At 33.4% G+C, this 20,917-nt stretch overlaps 4 protein-coding genes across 6 annotated transcripts; 2 read left to right on the top strand and 2 right to left on the bottom strand.

Annotated features, from left to right (window-relative positions):
* Positions 1-217: 217 nt before the first annotated feature.
* On the top strand, positions 218-2,745 carry LOC114194536 (protein HEADING DATE REPRESSOR 1). Of its 2 annotated transcripts, none has more exons than XM_028084839.1 (3): positions 218-491; positions 1,753-2,132; positions 2,231-2,735. In XM_028084839.1, exons 1-3 carry the CDS (start codon positions 398-400, stop codon positions 2,432-2,434), a joined length of 678 nt encoding a protein of 225 aa, XP_027940640.1. In that variant the 5' UTR covers positions 218-397; the 3' UTR covers positions 2,435-2,735. The 2 variants fall into 2 exon arrangements, with proteins under 2 accessions (XP_027940640.1, XP_027940641.1); XM_028084840.1 differs by having other exon boundaries at positions 222-491; positions 1,786-2,132; positions 2,231-2,745.
* Positions 2,746-2,894: 149 nt separating this feature from the next.
* On the bottom strand, positions 2,895-5,877 carry LOC114194535. 2 transcript variants are annotated; one of them, XM_028084837.1, is made up of 7 exons: positions 5,573-5,877; positions 5,200-5,454; positions 4,925-5,098; positions 4,710-4,816; positions 4,298-4,620; positions 3,784-3,905; positions 2,895-3,591 (listed from the first exon to the last, which is right to left on the bottom strand). In XM_028084837.1, exons 1-7 carry the CDS (start codon positions 5,693-5,695, stop codon positions 3,094-3,096), a joined length of 1,602 nt encoding a protein of 533 aa, XP_027940638.1. In that variant the 5' UTR covers positions 5,696-5,877; the 3' UTR covers positions 2,895-3,093. The 2 variants fall into 2 exon arrangements, with proteins under 2 accessions (XP_027940638.1, XP_027940637.1); XM_028084836.1 differs by having other exon boundaries at positions 2,895-3,905.
* Positions 5,878-12,704: 6,827 nt separating this feature from the next.
* Positions 12,705-14,879, top strand: LOC114193554 (aspartyl protease family protein At5g10770-like). Its single transcript, XM_028083397.1, has 2 exons — positions 12,705-13,039; positions 13,373-14,879. Exons 1-2 carry the CDS (start codon positions 12,871-12,873, stop codon positions 14,644-14,646), a joined length of 1,443 nt encoding a protein of 480 aa, XP_027939198.1. The 5' UTR covers positions 12,705-12,870; the 3' UTR covers positions 14,647-14,879.
* Positions 14,880-16,722: 1,843 nt separating this feature from the next.
* On the bottom strand, positions 16,723-20,292 carry LOC114193418 (cell division control protein 2 homolog C). Its single transcript, XM_028083208.1, has 5 exons — positions 20,167-20,292; positions 19,395-20,049; positions 18,136-18,205; positions 17,860-17,998; positions 16,723-17,160 (listed from the first exon to the last, which is right to left on the bottom strand). The coding sequence occupies exons 2-5, from the start codon at positions 20,035-20,037 to the stop codon at positions 17,068-17,070; spliced, it is 945 nt and encodes a 314-aa protein (XP_027939009.1). The 5' UTR covers positions 20,038-20,049; positions 20,167-20,292; the 3' UTR covers positions 16,723-17,067.
* Between the last annotated feature and the right edge of the window lie 625 nt (positions 20,293-20,917).

The following is a 20,917-nucleotide window of genomic DNA, read 5'->3' as shown; positions in this document are numbered from 1 at the left end:
CCTCCAAAGGTTATGCAAATTTCCAAACAACCAATTTTCCTTTTAAAAAATAAATAAACAATAAAGACAATGAAGTGAAGAAAGAGTACACACCATAAATAAATAAAATAAAGGTCAAGTCTTGGACATAAAAATTTCCACCAAAACAAGAAATCTGAGCCGTTGAAAAAGCTGAATCTCATCGTGATGGTCCCATACAATTATCAGCATCTCGGTGTAAGTTGTTTGGGACAAAGAAAACGAGACTTTTAGATGGTGGGAAGATTGAGGTAAAAACCAAACAGCCCCTCCAACAAACAACACAACAACATAAAATCTTTCTCTCTATCTCTTTCTTTGCTTCTCTTTCTCTTAGTATGTGTTGAAATTCTGAATTCGAAGCATATCTTGTTCTTGAATGGAAAACATGAAGATGGCCATAGATGATGCTTTGAACGCCTTCTCTCCTGTATCCACACCTACCATTTACTGGAAATCCCGAAGAAGATTAGGTATATCTATATATTTATCTATACATACACATATATGTATTTATATATATAAAAAAAAAAACTCTTTTTTTCTTCATTAACTTCAGCCATCTCTAATTTACCTTGTCTGTTACTTAGTGTTGTTGCAAACAATTTGGTAATTGCTGCTCTTCTGTGCCATTTTCATCTCATGTTGCTCAGATTTGGAAAAGAATTCAATGGTTTTGTTGATTTTTGCATGAGATTTCGATATTTACATGCGCTCTGTCAAGTTCTTAATTTTTTCACAGCAAAGAAAATAAAGTAGGAAAATTTGTGTATTTCCATGATTTGGAACTGATGGTAATTCCTTGTTCGATGATGGTTTCTGTGATTTCTGCAAAATCAAAATTGGTCACTGTTTCAAATAGAAGAAGCGTAAAGTGGGTTTTAACGGTTGGTATGACTTTTATGTTACGTTGTTCTTTTAGGGTAAAGTTCAACTTTGGTCCCCTATTGTGCTTCCTAGTTTTGCTCATCCCATTTTTAAATACCATAATAGTAATAATAATAATAATAATAATTCCTTACTTTAAAAAATCATACCAGCTTTTAAGTTCAGTTAAGATAAAAAGAAAAAATGATATTGAAAATTGAAAATTAAATCAAAATTACTGATTTTTGACCACCAAAACCTAAGTTTATGCTTCTAGGTAAAAAGCTTTATCTGTGATGATATAAAATATTGATGATTTATAGCATTATTCTGTGAAGGATGGGGAAAAAGGGGAAATAAAAAATGTATGTGGCTGTTGAGATTATGCAGTCATCATCATATCATTGGTTTCACTGTTGGACAGCTCACCCTCCAACCAACCTCTTCACAATAACAAAATAGCCTTAATTATGGTTCCTTTCCTTGCATATCTGAATTTCAACTTAGATGCACCTCTTGTTACTGATGGGACATTTGAGCTTGTCAATATTACCTTTTTGTAATTTTTCTTTTGTTCTCAATGTGTTTGTGTTAGCATTTAAATAGGCATCTTTGGGTATACCTACCTACTCAACTATATCAAAGCAAATCCAAAAGCAAGTCTGCAGAAAAAAGATTCATAACTGCTAGTTGAATCAGAGTAACAAGTTTATTAACTTCTGTAACAACTACCTAATAATTTCTTGTATAACATTCCTGTAGTAATTAGTATCATATGATTAGATGTGTTTGTTGAGTGCAATGAACATGATGAGTACTTTGGTAAACGAGATTTTCCATGTGCTTGACTTTGTGGTGCATTGTAAGCGAAAAACAAAAATGGTAACTTGTTGCCCACAGCTAGCGGGAGGAATTTAGAGGTATCAGAAGATACTGCTAATACACCATCCAGCAAGCAGGAAGATACTCCTACTCCTATTCCTACTCCTACACCTCCTTCTTCTTCTAGTGAGGAGATGCAGAACACAACTCCAATTTCTGAACGTCGAAAGGCCTTGTTTGAACCATTAGAACCTATAAAGAATGTTAATGGCCGACGACCCTCGGCTGAGTCTTTACTTCCTCCCCCTGACTTTGAGTCTGCAAACTATCCTAAGGGCTGGTTGATCGGAAAGAAACGAAAGCTTGTCAATGTAGATGTTGTTGAAAGCATGCGAAGGATTGCCATCCAAGAAATGAACAGAAAGGTTCAAACTTTTCTAAGCTAAGACACAATTATTAACTTGTAGGCCTAAAGCTCAAGCCACTACTTGCTCACTTTCTGCTATTGTTGTTGTTGTTACAGGACAGGGAAATTGATGGACTAAATGAACAACTGGAGGAGGACTCACGTTGCTTGGAGCACTTGCAACTTCAGCTTGTGGATGAACGAAGCAAACGTGCTCGAGTTGAAAGAGAGAATGCAATGCTTCAAGAACAAGTGAACATGCTCATGACCATGTTACAAGAGGCAGAACAAATGGGAGAGGAAGGCCCGGATGAACCTTGAAGTTTATCATAGTACATTTTGTGTGCTTGCGTGTATCAAATTCTTTTTTGTAGGTTTTGTTCGTCATGATGTCTATGCAGTTATTAGAGTGCATACAGTATATTTGGGGGCAAATAGATCAAATCGCTATGCGCAAACTATTCGTTTATCTCAACAAAAAAAAAAAAAATTGTAAATCTTTGTAGTGACCGTTTGGTTGTTAATTTATATCTTGTTACTCTTTTGAACTACAAAAGAGTATTGTAATTTATACACTTGCCAAGTTCATAAAGTGAACTACAAAAGAGTATTGTAATTTATACACTTGCCAAGTTCATAAAGTGGCTTTGTTAAATAAAGATATCTGTTCAATAAATATCACATTCGTTATTTTTTTCATCTGCCGACATGTTACCATTAACATTTCACGCTACATTTACCAACAAAACTAAAAAGGTGGCGACGAATTTTGTCACACGCGTTTTATTAACATTCCACATATTCTATTTTGTTTTCTTATTTTTTTTAGCTGAAAATACCAATCTGTCAGGATTCATCATCAATGTAAATTTCTGAATCCATGCAACAAACTGTAGATTACAATATTCACACGGTTGAAAACTATATATATAATATAGCTTTTGGGTTTCTTGCAAGTAGCAAGTTCAGGTAGATTGTAATTATCTAACTTTATGAACAGAATCCTCAGACATGTGAAACAAAAACTGAGGCAGAGATGCGATCCTTGGAAGATTGAGAAGCAAATCGCCAGATGATTCCTTTCTGGACATGCCAGTCCCCCCCTGCTTGCAGCCAGAAGCATCATCTGGTTGACTTTCCAAATCAGCCACTTTAGTTTTGCCTGGGGACAATTGAGTGGAGTTGGAGTTGCTCACACCAACTTTTCCACTGTCATCTGCATCAAGACCATTGGCATTTCTGGTCATTGTGTTTGAGTCTTCTGCTGCAGCAGTATCCTTCTGCAGGAGACAGTACAGTGAGTTCACCCTAGACAGCACATCTGCATCTCTCGGACCATTGCCATTTCTGGTCATTGTGTCCTCTGCACACTGCAGAAGGGAGTACAGTGAGTTCACCCTTGACATCACATTTGGATCTCTCGGACCATTACCATTTTTGGCCATTGTGTTCGCGTCTTCTGCTGTAGAAGGGTCCTTCTGCAGAAGACAATACAGTGAGTTCACCCTTGACATCACACGCTGTTCATCAGAGGTAGTTGCATGTTGAGAGTCATTGAACAAGTATTGAGTAAATTCTTCCACAATAGATCTGCTATACTGGCCATCACCAGCAAAATTGGGATTGTCAGAGCCCATCTGTTCTGAAATGCAATGTCCAATGTGGCTTACCAAATCGTCCATTGACATCGAGGGGTGAAGTCCAGGCAATTTGATCTGATCCAAATTACTAAGAAACTTCAAAGTTTCAGCTCCCCTACTCCTGAAATCTTTCATTGCATGGATGTTCATCACTGCACATGATACAAACTGCATTAATATAATATTTGCATGATGATAACATGAGGCATGCAGAATGATTATAAAATATGATTCATATTTTACTCATTATATCATTATAGTACTACATAAGATAGGGAGGGGGCTGAACATAATATTAAAAAGAAACGTATGTCATAGCATAAAATATAACTCGGATTTTTTTTTTCCTGTGTAGTGTTTGAGATAAACGTAGCCGTTAAGTAGTGTACAGTTTGTGAGTTTTTTTTTACCATGAGCAAAACCCTGCAACTTTGTACTAACATATAAACGGTGTAAGTTTAATGGATAGACCAGGATAAACAAAAAAGTGCATTAACCATTACACTGAATTCAAATGGCATTGAAAAATTTGAGCAGCAATTACCTGGGCTAGGTGAGGTAATTTCTTGGGAAACATTTTCCACAGCTTTACCAAGATTAGGGTCACTTTTTGAGGAAGACGATTGAGCTGCAGATCCTGACTCTACATCCTGCAGTGCAAAAATACCACCTCTCTCCTCACTTTTTCTATCAAAACCATCACTTGTTTCAATGTGATCGTGAATTGAACTTGTTCCGGGATCAAAATATGGAGAATCCAACACAAAATCCGGCTGCTGGCTCAGACAGTTGAGACGTGGATCACACTGAACGAGTTTCTCAAAATGCTTGCCCAGCAATCCTTGTGGACACTGCAGAAAATGTCTCCTGTAACAATAAAGAGAATTGCATCACCATCACCAAGGAGTCAACGTGAAAAACCAGAATAGAAGCCCAAACCAAAAATATAACAGTACCTGTTTATGCTGGCTTGTCCGCCAGTAAAGTCTGATGTTGCCTGCCACAAGGTATGCTTCCTTGGCTGTGGATTGATCTCTCTAAAAAACAGGGGTCTTCTTGCCAGCTACAACGAACAAAAGGAACACCAACTTAGTGCCACAGATAATTGTGATGCCAAGTCAAACTAACATAACAATCAAAATAAAAACAAAGGAGATCGTTAATGGTTTACCACTACTTCGAGCGTGCCTGGTCCATCTTCAGGGTAATTTGCCTTGAGAGCCATGATATCAGACCAAGGGATTTCAATCTTATTCTTCAGACAACCATCAAGGACTTCCCATACCAGCTTATGCTTTGCAAAGTAACACTTCGCCACCAAGTCTCCTTCATATCTAGATTTGTACTGCACGAATCACCATAAGCACATCAATCACAATATCACATCATGTTTGTTTGTATTGTATTAATCATGTTACATGCTATTCAGTAAAATTCCAAGCATACCTCCCAAGTCCCAATTTTCAAAATGGTTCCAGGAAAATTGGAGGCTTTGAGTTTAGAATCTGCCGCAGCAGAGGCAGCAGAGGCGGCAGAAGCCTTGTGATCTTTCTTCTTAGACTCCTCTTGTTGGGAGAGCCTCATCTGAATCAAATCCAACAGGGAAGGACTCTTCTTGAGACGCAAACCCAAAGGGCTTGGCTCATCCAAGGGATTATACGAAGTTGGTGGAATCGAAAGGGAATCATCACTAGAATCACACTGTTTCAAACCCAAAGAAAAAATCAATTAAGAGAAAACAAACAACCCAAAGACGAAATTGGTGATGGGCATCAGAAAACTGGACAAAGAAAAACTAATTTCAGCAGAAAAATCAAACCTTCGGGGGTGCTTCCAATTTGGGTCGCTTGTGGGTGTGAAGAGGGGGAATTTCATCTTGAACCTCCATCTTCACCTTTTTCAGACATTGATTATCTGTATCAGACCTCATAAGCTGAACCATGCCGCTGATTCAAAGAAACAGAAGCTACGACAAACACGAGGAGCAGAGTTTGACTCCGATTTTCACAACGAGAAACGAGAAATCCTTTAGCAACACTTGAGCAATGCAACGGCGGGCGCTGAGGAGGAAAACCAATGTTTCGTCTCTTTCTTCAATGGCTGACTGTCACGTGCCGCGTACGAAACGACGCCGTATTTAAAACACGACAGCTGGGTCAAGAAGGAGACGAAATTACAAACAAACCCTCCGGTGGAAAATAAAATCATGGGCTTTTTATGTCGTGTAGCGTGGGCACATTGAGAATTTTCCTTTGCGGTGGGAAACGGCGGTGCATGGTGCCGTCTGGAAGGCACGTGGCATCACGTGATGTTAATGGATAAAATGTGGGTCCCGGTTCATGAACCTTCTTGGTTGTAGTTGCGTGGTGGAGTTGGATGGACAGGTGGAAGGATCTGGTGGGAGGGTTGAACACGTAAGCTCGAGCGATGGGTCCCACCATATATGCGTTTCTGGATAATGTAAGTAACTTGTTAATTTTTATTATTTTTATTATTTTTATTTATTATTTATTACTATTATTATTTATTATTATGCTTTTGCTTTTGCTTTATCCTAATGGATAAACTTCAGCCTCCAAAAACTAAACCATGTTCATCTACTTGTCTTTCTGCTTTTGCAAAACACTGCAATTTGCTTCATTTAAAAATAAAAAATTATATATAAAGTTGAGTAAGTGAGTGGGGGAGAAAAAGTGATTTGGGAATAGTCATACCCTTTAAATGTTCTAACCTATTAATTTTGAAGAAAAAAAAATGTGGTGAAAAAATTGTATGACTATGGAAAGAGACAAGGTCCTTGTTTTAAGGGTAAACGTGCTTTTAAAATTTTGAATGGTAGAATGGAAAAGTATTATAAGGGTGAGAATGAAGAGAGTGTCCTAAAGAAGAATGACAAAGACTATGAAAATGGTCAAAGCAATCAAATATGAAAACCGAAATGGAAATTTTCCTCTTCTAATTATAAAATGATTAGTGTGTGAATTTAATTTGTTGAAAAGTTGTATATTTTGGTTAAACTAAAAGAAGAAAAAATGTGATATAAAGTGGTGAAATGAAGTGAATAATTCCAAGTGGAGCAAGTTGCCGAAAGAGGTTAGCTAAAGTTTAAGAATTCGTAGCCGACTTCATATCATGCTCTTCCAGAATATTGCTAGATTCAAATTCCTAGTTCAATATTTTATGTTTAAAAAAATGTTGCGGTAGATCCCAGAGTTTCATTTCATATCATTTACCAGTTGTTTTTTAAAGATAAAATTACGACATAATTCTACGTTACAGAAAATATTAATAGTATATATGTCCCATTAATCAAAATAGAATTTGAAAATATGAATGATTTTTAATTAAACTAAAAATTGAGCATGGTTGTAGTGAAATAATGGATTAGTGAAGAGATGAGAATTTGGAATGAAAGTAGTAAGAGAATGATTGAAGATGGTTGTAGTTTGTGGATGAGAAATTTTGTGCAGGCACATGTAGAGAAAGTTTATTAAATGAGTGTGATGAAATTCATTCTGTAATGATGTTAACAGAGACAAAGTTTGAGGTTCTGAAGAAAAATGTCAGAGAGGCAGATGAGTGATAGTGTGTGATGTTTTGTTTGCAGGGACATCATATTTGTTTCCATAACATGGATTCAATCACAACTTGGCATTCACTCTTTGCATACCTCTTATATTAATTAAAAATTACTAAAATAAACAATACATAAATAAAAATTACAATATATATTAAAATTTTAACCTTTTATATTGGAAATAGTATTATATTATATTCATAACTTGTTAGAAATAGACTTTAAAGTCTAATTCAACTCCACAAAATTAGTTTGTAAGGTAAGAAATGTAGTGAATGGTTCGTTAATAAGTGGAATAAAATGTCCAAATTTGCTAGGATAGGTTCTAACTTAGGTCTGATATCAGATTAGAAATGAGCTTTAAAATCTAACTCAACTCTACAAAATCGACTTATAAGGTAAAAATTACACTCACTTACATATTATAAATTAATCAATCTTATCTCTAGTCAATGTGAGACTTCTGACCTAACTTACAAAAATATTAATTAAAATAAAGAGAGAGTTGATCGTTTAGAATTTGGAAATAGAGAATTTTTCATGTGTTTAATGAGGTCTAGAAAATACATTTGTATAGTTTTATGAAGAAAAGTCGGTGGCTTAATCCTGAATTTGAGAACACGATGTCCCAACAAGTGGCTAATTTTTCTAATCATATCTTTTAGGCAAATAGGTGTTAATTAATCCAAATAAACAGTCACATAGAAATGTTCTTATCAGATTCTACTTTGCAATGAACACATTTATAATATGGTATAAGATTATACATGTATAATTATTAATTAATGTATGTTAAGAATCTTAATGCGATACATACATATATCTACTCATAGTTGTACTATAACTGAACATGATTCCACTTCATTTCAATTTAATAGTAAAATGAAGCCATCAAACTTAGGATGAACCACGTTTACAGCATTAATTATAATGGAGTATTTAAAAGTATCTGTATCAGCATTAGCATAAAAAAAGAAAAAATAAAGCAAAGATATTGATTTATGCTGTTCCAATGGGTCACATCTGAAAGTCTTCCAACTCCAAGATATGATACTTTTTTTTTTTCATCTTAAGCAGATGGTGATGGAAGTCCAAAGTAAGAAGAATATGGTGGCATACTTCATTTGCATTTTGCATATGCTTTTTCCTCGATCAAAGAAGTGGATAACTTTAACCAGACAACAATACCAGGTAAATATGTTTATGAAATATTAGTGTATATTAGTGTATAATGTGTTTGTGTATACGCATTTTTTAAATATATATGATATTATATTAGTAGGTGATGATAATATAATATTATTAAGTTAATATATAAAATAAAATTATATTTAATAAAAATAAAGTGAAATATATCAGAAAAGATAAAAAAATAACGGTTGATAAATAGAGAAAAAGAAAAGAGTAGGGATAGACGATTTTATAAAAAAGTTTGTAAAAGAAACGGTCAATTTTCAAAAATTTAATAAATAATTATATTTTAAAGAGTAAAATTAGTATTTTGATATGTGGACACAAAAGAATGAATCATCTTTATATATTGTTATAGATATTCATGTATAAAAGTAAAATAATAATAATAAATAATAGAATTTTTTAAATTTCATATTCTCAGTCCAAGTTGAATATTGATAAACAATTTTTTTCAAAATGTTAAGAGTTTCAAGAGAAATTTTATTGGTATATAAGAAAATAAGTATATCCATATTGTCACAAGTGCGTTATAGCGATATTTTTCGGAAGTTTTAGCTCAATTTAGACTAGACAAACGATTCATGTAGATATAGCATATCAGATGTAACGGTCCCTTTCGTTGTCTTACTACTTTCATTTTAAAAAAGTAAATAAAAAAATAAGATTTTTTTTTTTAATAATTGAGAGATAAAAGATCTGATATTTAACATAAACTTATTTTTTTTTTTAAAAACGTTATGTCTACTTCAAAATCTTCATATCCATATCTATTTTTGAAAAGAGACAATATGTTTTGGCAAGGGACAAAGGTAGGTGAAAGACAAATGTACCTACATACATATACACTATTATTACAAAGTGAGGAAAGATGGATTGAGTTGGTTCCTTTGACTTTGGTTATCTATGCATGCTTTTAGGATGTATGAAAGTATAGTATAATTAATTTAATATTGATTCTTTTGTTTATATAAAGGATAAAGTAAGAAAACATGTTTTTGTAGTTGAAAGAGATGGATGATAAAGTTTGGAGAAAACATGTAGCAAAATAATACTTATTACTCAAAGCTTACCAAATTGGATTAAAGAATTAGCCACCATTACCTAACTCAATATGACATTGGACCTAGATAGGGAACCAAGATCTATCTAAGTAAAAGGAAATGGGAAAGACAAAAGTAATTTATATTATTTGGGGTGAAAAAGGAAAATAAAAATAATTTAATTTAATTTAATTGTAATTTTGATCCTTTATTTATTATATTTGTGGGATTTTAATATCTCAAGTTCTCTATGTCTTTTCCTATATATAAAAAAAAAGTTCTATGATATTGTTGGATCACTCAAGTATTAGTAATCTTCTTCCTATTCCATCAATTCTTTGTTTCCAACCATATTATCAATCAATCTCATCTAAAAAAACTCAATTTAATAAAATAGCATTAATTGGAGAATCAAATATTAGCACAATTATAACTTCTTGGAACAACAATATAGACACACTTCTATTTAATTTCTTAAACACTTATTTCTTTTTTCTCTATCTAAGGGTGTAAGAAATGTTTATAAAAGTCATTTAAAAAAAATAATTAGAATTGTATATTTACAACCAAAAAATTACAATACAGAAAAATTAAAAGTTCAATTTGAACTAAACAATTTAAAAATGATAAGATCTATTACACTATATTTTTTCCACTTGTTTTTTTTTTCTCATATTTTTAACGCTCTGCTTGTCTTTTCTATTTATTTCTCTTAAAATCTAATACCTTATAACTTCCATTTTATTTCTTGTACATTCTCACTCCGTTGTTTTATTCCTGTTCACTTTATTTATTTTCGGAGAATGATATTTTGACTACTAAATTTTGACAACTTTCTCTTATAACGTAAGATGATATCTTTTAAGTAATTTTGGAATATTAAGAATGAATAAATGAAAAAATAGAAAATCACTTAAAAAATGTCACTTAAGATCGTAAGAGTAAGTTGTCAAAATTTAGTAATCAAAAATAATTTTCCTTTATTTTCTCTTGATGGAATGTTCTTAAATAAACACATACACCAACATGTTCTGGCACCACCCTTTAGAGAAACACCCAATTCTGACACAAACAACAACCATTTTCTTGCAGCAAGGATTTTGTCTCCACAATTAAGCACCATGAACTCCATCAATGATACAAGTTTTAACACTTCTATTCCCCAATCACAAACATGAAACCTTATTTGGTTCACAAGAGTTATTCCCTACAAAAAAACTTGAGCCATATATTTTATTTTTTATCATATCTGACAATTCAAACGTGAATCTAAATTTTATATTGAATAAAATTGAAAATTTTGAATATATGTAACAAAAAGAAAACTTATAAATTTATTGTTTTAAGGTTTTAGACCAGAGATGATGTCAGTATTTTATACGGATTTCAACTCATGTTTCATTGTTTTGAATCTTCTCTCGACATACTCATCTGATATCAAAAAGTTTTCTATTAGTCATTTTCATAACAGTTTAAACATAAGCATCTTACAATTCAAGTGTCTCCTTCTCCCTTCCATGGCAGCAATTTTTGATTGCATTTAGTTCAGATTGGTACTATATAAGTTGTGACCATTTAACTGCATAATTGGACTAATTGGGAAAGCACCAATCAATCAAAAAGATTTTAACAAAACCACATGCATTACTAGAATAATATTGACACCTATTATTCACTTTGGATTTAAAGCAATTCAAGAGTCTTATATTCCCTCCCTTCATTGCAACTTTAGATTGCAAATTCTGGTTTACATGATTATCACAAATACTTACAGTTTTCACTACACTGATTAACACCACTATGCTAAACATGGTACTGATATATATATCAGTAGAAAAATAAAGCATACTACTAACAGCTAACTAGTTATGCCATACTTCATCAATTACAGATCCAAGCAGTGCAACTTTTCTAACACTACAACACTTTTGGTGGGAGTTTTCATCTTTTTTTCGTTGCTGAATCTTAAAGACATGGCCTGCACCTGCTCCAGTAACCAATGATATGTATTATTGTGTACTATAGATAAAAGGGTGTCAAAAAAGACACTTATAGCAGAAAAAATAGAATGTATTTTGCATCTAAAATATATCATATTAGATAAATAAAACTTTAAACATGTACATATTGGTTAGTTCTTGAATCAATAATATGAAAATTCTATGCGTATCCACTAATTTCCATTATCAACTTCTTGTGTATCTGGAACAAAAGTTTTAGAAGAAAAACTCTCAAATGACTCTGTATTTTTCAATGTGAAACACAAAGCCTTTCCTTATATCAATGTGAAAAAACCAACAACTTTCCTTTCAGACAGGAAAAACTCTACCCTTTTTCAAAAAATCAAACTTTCTATTACTAATACTATCTGTAAGCAATTTGACCAAGTCAATTATATCTATCTATTTATATATATATATATATATATATATATATATATATATATATATATATATATATTGGTACAAAAGGTGGCACAGGATATTTTATAGGAAAAGAAGAGAACCATGCTAGAGAAATGTAAAGGTAGCAATATTAAATTGTTTTTGTTGGAATGCAGAAAACTGGAAAATTAATCTATGTCTCGGAAAAACAAATATAAGAGGTCAATTTTTACCATAAAATCTAGAAGAAATGACACTAAGTTGATTGCTTTGAAGTGGAACTGCTTCATGTATCGTTTTCTGAAGACTGATTACAGTGTACGTTTTCAGTTTTCTCGTAGAAAAAGAATAAAGCCAGCTAGTAGACATTGGAACATGTCATGTCTTGCAGATTCAACAAAGACATATCAGTAAGAGACATTGGACTAAGGCCATGTTTGAATAACTTTTATGAACAAAAACTTGTTACAGAAAAGAAGAAACTAAGTTGAGGTTTTTGATGAAGTAAAGTTGTTAAATGAGAAAAATTTTACTCACAAGTTGTGTGGTTTGAGTTAACCTTTAAGGGCAGGGTGGTCTTATCCAAAAGGGGTTCTTAAGAGGCCAATAAGATGATTGAAAATCCAAAGTCCCTCGACCCACTTCACCACCCACCAAACAGAACACTAGTTTTCTTTTTTGATTATCTGCACGTGAAACCCCAATAATTCCTCATGCACAAGTGGGGTCTAAAAGCCACCACTTCCTCTTTTGTTCTCATGCCAAAATACACCACTCACAAATCACAATTTCCTCCATTAGGCCTTCAACTTCAACACACTCTCTCTCTCAATGTTTCTTCTCTCTTGCTTCCCTTAAACTTTTCAAACATTCTTTCCAAAGTTTATCTTTCTTTACAATTCCCCACCATCTTCTCTCATCAATGGCTATGGCAACACCAATGTTGTTGCCATTCCTTCTGTCCCTTGTTTCTCTCTGCATCATCAATGCAAACGGAGTGTGTTCTTTGGAAGACAAGAAGATGTTCAACGTGCAAATGTTCCGGAAGAAACAGCAACATGGTAACCAAGGTTGTCTCCTTCCTGAATCAAGTGAGTTTAGTGGGAATGAGAAGTTCGTAGGTTTTGTTTTTCTGAGTTTCTTGTCATGTTTCACTTTGGATCTAATAATAATAATAATACTTAATGAAAACTACTAATCTTTTTCAATGTTAGAATCTAAGTAAAAGGGAAAAGAGAAACCATCATTGGTCTCTCCCTTTGTTAAATTTGGTCTTAAAGAACAGGTTTACCACCTTTGACAAAGCATGCCTTGACTTTAACATCACTTTGGATTTATATTATATCATACTTTCTGCTGATAAAGTTTAAGCCTTTTTGTTATATCAGTTCAGAAATGAAACCCCTTTTGATATGAATTCTCAGGGCGGGAGAAAGGTTCCATTGTGCTGGAAATGAAGGACACAGGACACTGCTCAAGGAAGAAAATTGATTGGAACAGAAGGCTTCAGAAGCAGTTAATAGTAGATAATCTTCGCGTTCGTTCAATGCAAAACAGGATAAGAAAACTAGTCTCAGGCAAAAAGATAGAAGCTTCACAAACCCAAATTCCATTAGCTTCTGGTATAAACTTGGAAACCTTAAACTACATTGTGACAATGGGATTGGGAAGCATGAACATGACAGTGATAATTGACACCGGAAGCGACTTGACATGGGTCCAATGTGAGCCTTGCATGTCATGTTACGATCAACAAGGACCAATGTTCAAACCTTCTACTTCCTCTTCCTACCAATCAGTTTCATGCAATTCATCAACATGCCAATCTCTTCAAATTGCCACAGGAAACACAGGAGCATGTGGAAGTAATACTAATACATCAACTTGTAACTATGTGGTTAACTACGGTGATGGATCCTACACCAATGGAGAGCTAGGTGTTGAAAGACTTAGTTTTGGAGGTGTTTCAGTGAGTGATTTTGTGTTTGGTTGTGGTAGGAACAACAAAGGTTTATTTGGAGGAGTTTCTGGCCTTATGGGGTTGGGAAGAAGTTACCTTTCATTGGTTTCTCAAACCAATGCCACATTTGGAGGAGTTTTCTCATACTGTTTACCAACTACAGAAGAAGGTTCATCTGGGTCATTAGTTATGGGAAATGAGTCTTCACTTTTCAAGAATGTAACTCCCATCAGTTACACCAGAATGCTTCCAAATCCACAGCTTACCAACTTCTACATTCTCAATCTCACTGGCATAGACATTGGTGGAGTGGCTTTGCAGGCTCCAAGCTTTGGCAGTGATGGGGTTTTGATTGATTCTGGCACAGTGATCACAAGATTGCCCCCATCAGTGTACAAGGCTCTGAAAGCAGAGTTCTTGAAACAGTTCTCTGGCTTCCCTTCAGCACCAGGGTTTTCAATTTTGGATACCTGTTTCAATCTCACTGGATATGATGAAGTGAACACCCCTACTATAAATCTTCATTTTGAGGGCAATGCTGAGTTGAAAGTTGATGCAACTGGCACATTCTATGTGGTGAAAGAGGATGCTTCACAAGTTTGTTTGGCCATTGCAAGTCTTTCTCATGAATATGACACTGCTATTATTGGAAATTATCAGCAAAGAAACCAAAGGGTAATCTATGATACCAAAGAATCCAGAGTGGGATTTGCTGAGGAACAATGCAGTTTCTCTTGAATAAGGAAATTTGATACCAGAATAGATGTTATTATTGGAGGATGCAATTCCTCAATGCAGACTTCAGCATAAGCCTCAGCGAAACCTTTTTCTTATTTAACTATATTTTCATATAAACAATCACTACCATCAAGAGTGTCATTTGACATTTATGAGGGTTTACCTTGAAATATGATCATTGTATTTTAAACTTTAATTTATGAAACAAAGGAAAGTTTGAATTGTAAATGCATTCATTCATTGCCTTGGTATAAAGCTCTGTCTTCATTGATCATTAGATTGGTTAAATTTTCTAAAAACAATGTTGTTTCAAATTACTTTGGTAATAAGCTCTTCATTCTTCACCAAATGAGTGATTCCAAACTGGTTTTCAGTGAAAGGAATTTTTGTTTTTAGATAAATCTTTTAGCAGTCTCGATCCTAAAACAAAATTCTTGTAAAGTTTTGTGAGATATTGATAATTATTACGTAATGTATAAAGAATAGATTTGTTCTTAACAAAGGTTTTGTGACATTAGTCCTCTTTAAATATCTATGACTGTTTCCAAAAGTTATTAAACACTGGTTTTTACAGCATGTTTTTCTGGAAAATCTGACTTGCTTAACTTTAAGAATCTCAAGAAGCAACGAACTACTAAAGATTAAAAAATAAATAGGAATAATTGATAGTTTCACTACTTATTGGAAAACAGCTTTTTCTACCTATGATAGAGGGAATAAAAGTTTTAACTTTTTATTAATAAACAAATAACTTTCTTTTAAAATACGAAAAAAATATTTTTCTTTTATTGAACAAATAACACTTTTGTTTTGCTTGTATGAAGACATTCCCAATTTGCCTTTATCGATATATTACCAAATTTCAAACTTGCGTAATTACCATAAATAGTTTTATAAATACGGGTGAGTTTGAATAATACATTACTAAACACCATTATTGATACATATTTTAATTATAACAAATTTATTATTCTAGTACTAAATGTTAAATAAATATGAACATTTTTAAGTATAAAACGCTTACAGTCTGTTTTGGTAATGAAAAGAGACATAAAAGATGAAAATGTAAACAAAAAAAGATGAACATAAAAATAAATTAAAAAACAAAAGTACTTAAATGAAAAGAGACAACAAGTTGTAAAATAAATTAAAAGTAGAGTAAAAACATCAATTTCTCTTTATATGTGTCCTACTAAACATACCCACTTAATTATGCCAACCATTTTTTTCCCCAACCTTCAAACCAAGAATTCCATTAAACATGAACCATGCCATAAATATTCTTTCTATTTTTTCTCAATTATAGAACAGTATTTAACTGTTCAAGTAAGAGTACGTACAATAGAAAAATAGGAATATATCCATTATTTTTTCTACCTAGTTTTCTCTAGTCCACTACGCCGAAAGAGCATATAATCTCACTAACGTGTTTGAAATCACAAATTGTTGATTTTACGACACCCTTGTTCTTATTTTAACATTTGAGACTTTAACAATAATTGTTGCCCTTAACATTATTTTATTTTAAAAAAATTGTCCATAAAAAGTAAAAATAAATGAGATATATAACTCGGATTTTTATTTTTTTTTTGATGTTTTTATAAAAAAAAAAACTAAAATACCTTTTAATAAGAGATTTACTCAAGTGAGGATCCACAATGACATTTAAAAGTATGGCAAGTAGAACTTAAAATATTTGCTTTGACGTTCATTACCTAACCTTTAATTTTGGTTTTCCAGGTGGAAACAGGTAACAAACATCATAGCAGGACAATAGCAATCAAACAATAAAAACCGATTTTATATTCTAAACATTAATTAAAGGCTTTACTAAATGATTTATAAAATTACGAAATCGTACTAGGTAATCTCTGAGATATTCATCAGTTTAGTTTCTAACTAAATATTTTTGTTGTGCTAAAATATAATTTGAGGAATTTCTTAAAAAATTTAAAAACTACACCACATAATTTGTCTTGGGAGTTAATTAATACACTTTTTGACTTCAGGAACCATTTTACGTTCAAGAATGAAACGAGAATGGTTTATTCTTGCATAAACACACGTATACGAATGTAGTCATGATCTATTCCTTTCAATTTCAACAGAAAATACAACGATTAGACATTAAGCACTGGGATAGTTAATACCATAGTAATGGACTATCCTTTTCAATTTCAACAGAAACTACAACTTTTGAGGAGCATTAAGTTTTTCAGGGGTCCTACAATGACTTTGGCAACCATGAACTGCCCTTAAGAGTGAACTGTTCATATATCACCAAGATGATGACGAAATATTACACACAAACTCAATTGGATATATATTTAAGCTCCATGCCATGAATAATTTTCATCGACTGCTATATAATACTGAATGAAGGAAACTTTTTGCACAGAAACTTTTGACATAGAGGCAAAACTAAAATTGAGACTTGTCAAGACTGTCAAAGTAGGGATGATCAAGTGCTGCTTTGGCAGATATTCTCTCAGAAGGGTTGTACTTGAGCATTTTCTGCAGATCAGAGAAAATATATTGTTCAAAAGGGAGTGCGTAAAAAACTCAAGAAAGTGAGGTTAGCAACAGAAAACGATTCAAATTGGCTCAATCTAAAAGCTGGATCAGGTTATAGTATAAAAGAAACTCCAATCAAGTGAATGATATATAACAAACTCCAACCATGTGAGGTAAGCTACATAGATCACTCTAAAAAATAATTCAAATATACTTTATGCTTTTTTTAATAATTCTCTTGAACTCCTTCTATCCACTTTTATAGGACTAGAAACCGTGCCACCCAAAATTAAAATGGAGTTATGCTATTTTAAGTATTAAAGCAACCATAATTATTGGCTTCAAAATTTCTTTATAGGCACCTGATATCCATGAGGAACCCACCCCAGTTTACAGCATTCCTTTCTATTGCGCCTAAAATTTCTTTTTATCAATACATACTACATCGAGATTACTTCATCACCAGGAAAAAGATACCTTGAGAAAAAAAAATGCAGCAGAGCCACTTATGTCAGTCTGAGACATATTTTTTATTTTGTTCGGGTGGTACGGAACAGAGAATACATCAGGAAGCATTTACGTGGTGACTGGAAGTTATGTTGTACAAATATATACGTATATATTTATCTGATGAAGGACTGTAGGGTTATGAATTCAGAAGCGTAGAGGATTCAAGAGAGGAAAAATACAAATACTAACCGATAAAAGGTCCAATCCATCGGGTCCTAAGGTAGGTACGTTCCTTGCCAAACTCTGAGGTTCCCATCGCGGGTACACATGCCAATCGCGCAGAGAAGTAACTCCTGGCCATTGCTCCTCCGTTGGAGTTCCCAACATCCTTGACGGATGAATAATTAGCAAACAGCATAGTTGAATCAACAAACAAAGTATGAAAAGAAAAGACAGATAAAAAATGTGACTAGCTTCTAAACTCTAATATTCCACTCGCAACTAAGAACAAGTTTTCAGACATACTTGAATATATGAATTAGCTGCTGGAACTCAGAATCCCCAGGAAAAAGCGCTTGCCTTTTCACCATTTCAGCTGCATAGAAAAATACAAACAAAATGTCGAGGAATTTAGAAAGAAGTGTTTGGATTTACATTATATAATCCAGAATCATCGTATTGAAATACTAGCTACCATAATATTACGCAACTAATAATCATGTTTGGTTATGCATATTTTCGGATGTGACTAGTTGGACTAGTTCTAGTTTACCCCTTCCCTTCTCAAGCAAAACTAACATGATTTTTATCTTTTAGTAAGTTTGTCTAAAAGTACCTTTCTAAGTTCCATTAGCACGTTTTATTTTATATTTCTATTCCCGTGAGTATACAATATGAAATTTCCATAAACATATGAAAAGTTAAGAGTCTAATGCACATTTAACTTCCATTTTCAATTCTTGTAGATTTTTAGGAAATGTTCCAGAGAATATTCAAATTTAACAAACGCACTTGAAAAATACCCAATAAAAAGGTGGTGTTTGTTTCAACGTATCTAGAAAGATTCTCGTGAGAGTGAAGTAGGAATGTCACATTACTATGTTTGTTACAAGCTTTGAAAAAAACATTCCAGGAATAATTGATTCCTTATAACACAAGGTACTTATGTTTGTCCTACTTCCCATTTCCAATATGAATATCGAGTATCTGCATTCACATAAAATGAATGTTATTTTCTATAATAATTTACCCTTCCCCACTTTTTTCCTTTTGACATTTCTTTTTTAATTTTTTCCCCGATTTTTTAATTAAATAAACTTAACATTTTTTAAAATACAAACAATCATGTTCACTAGAATAATACTCCCCCTCATAATCTTAGCTGTATGATTAGTATTGACAATTGATAATACAATTTTAAATCCTAGAGAGAAGTTGCCTCTAACACCTTGTTCCTATAATACTCCTATAATAGTAGATTTTAATTCTACAAAATCGGATTCAATAAATTAAATTAGCATCTATTTAAATACTATGATTTGATCGTATTTCTATTCTTTCTATTCGATATGATCAATGGCGAGATCTTCAAAGATACAATACAATTATATACTAAAAAAGTTCAGATAACTTGTGTATTTCATAATAAGGCACCCAACTTCAAAAGTCAGATTTTATTAACTAAAATCCAATTCAAAATCCCTATTGTAAGCATCCATTCATCCAAACTCAAACACAACCAAACTAGAATAAAGAGAGTGAGAGAGGGAGTGGTGTGGACTGACCAAAGATGCAGCCAACTGACCAAATATCAACCCCAGTGGAGTAATGCGTGGAGCCAAGGAGAACCTCAGGCGCTCTATACCACAGAGTAACAATCTCATGCGTGTAGCTCTTGAGAGGAACGGTGAAGGCGCGGCCAAGGCCCAGATCAGCGATCTTGAGAATCCCCTTCTGCTGGTCGAGGAGAAGGTTCTGGGGTTTGAGATCACGATGGAGGACACCGTGGCTGTGGCAGTGCGCCACGCCCTTGCATAGCTGGAAGAGAAAGCTCTGAACAAGTTGGGGAGGGAGTGGCCTAGGGTTAGGGCCCTTACGGTGGGAATCGATGAACTTCTTGAGGTCAGTGTCAAGGTACTCGAAAACGAGGTACAGGATGGGCTTGGTGAGGGGGTTGGCGGAGGCCTTCTGGGCTTTGGGGATCTTATCCACATGTTCTACAGAGAGTAATCGGACGATGTAGATAGATTGGGAGAGAAGTTGAAGAAGCGAAACTTCTCGGAGAGCCGTCGGAGGCACACCTTCTTCATCCATCTCCAGACGCGTCTTCTTCAGCGCCACCACGTTCCCACTCGCTTTCTCGCGTGCCTTGTATACTTTTCCATATGTTCCTTCCCCCACCTTCTCCAGCTTCTCGTACTTCTCCATTTCGGTTATTCACTTCATCAATCGATCGTGCATTTCATCAAACAGATAATCCACAGAACATGCAAATTGAAACTAAACTAATTGAAACTATGGAGACGAGAGAGAGAGAGAGAGAGAGTGAAGACAAACCTGAGAGCTTTGATGATGATGATGATGAGAAGAGAATGTGAGAGAGGCGCGGAGCCAGATTAGGGTAGATGATTGGGGAAAGGGCGAATTTGAATGTGAAATGTGTAACGTAACGTTCCAGATCCAGTCCAAGAGGCGCCATTTTGATTTTCAAATTTTTTTCTTTTTCATTTTATTATACATTTTCATCTCTGAGTCCATGGAATATAAAAAACTATAATATTTTAAATAACAATTTTATATTTTTGTCTTAAAAATTAATTTTCATATTTTAAACACGTTTTAAAAAAATAAGTCAAATTTTGTGGCAATACATTGCCATCGTATAATTTAGCCCATAAAACTAGAAAATACACTTCAAAACATTGCAGATTGTGCCCTTTGCCTCTTCTGTAGTGTCTGTATTCTCTACACTTTGAGTATTGGGACAGAGGTACAATACACACAGACAAACTAAACAAACCTTTTTTTTAACTAAAAAGGACAAGTGTTTAAAATCACATGCCATTTAAAACCTTCCTAAATTCACATTAAAATGCATTCTATTTTTTTTCGATAAAAGTTAAATTATTTGTGTTTTAAAATACAGCAAAATAAAATGATAAATTAGCCGATAAGTCTTGATTTTAGGACAAGTCTAGATTCATTTCATCTTACTCCATAGTAATATTACTCCTGATAGCATTGGATAATAATTGTTCATAGGTTAAATATGTTTTAAAGTCTTTAACAAACAAACATGAAATTAAAA

The sequence above is a fragment of the Vigna unguiculata genome, chromosome 8 (genome assembly GCF_004118075.2).
Source record: "Vigna unguiculata cultivar IT97K-499-35 chromosome 8, ASM411807v1, whole genome shotgun sequence".
Taxonomy (NCBI): domain Eukaryota; kingdom Viridiplantae; phylum Streptophyta; class Magnoliopsida; order Fabales; family Fabaceae; genus Vigna; species Vigna unguiculata.
This window is presented reverse-complemented; position numbering and strand designations above follow the sequence as displayed.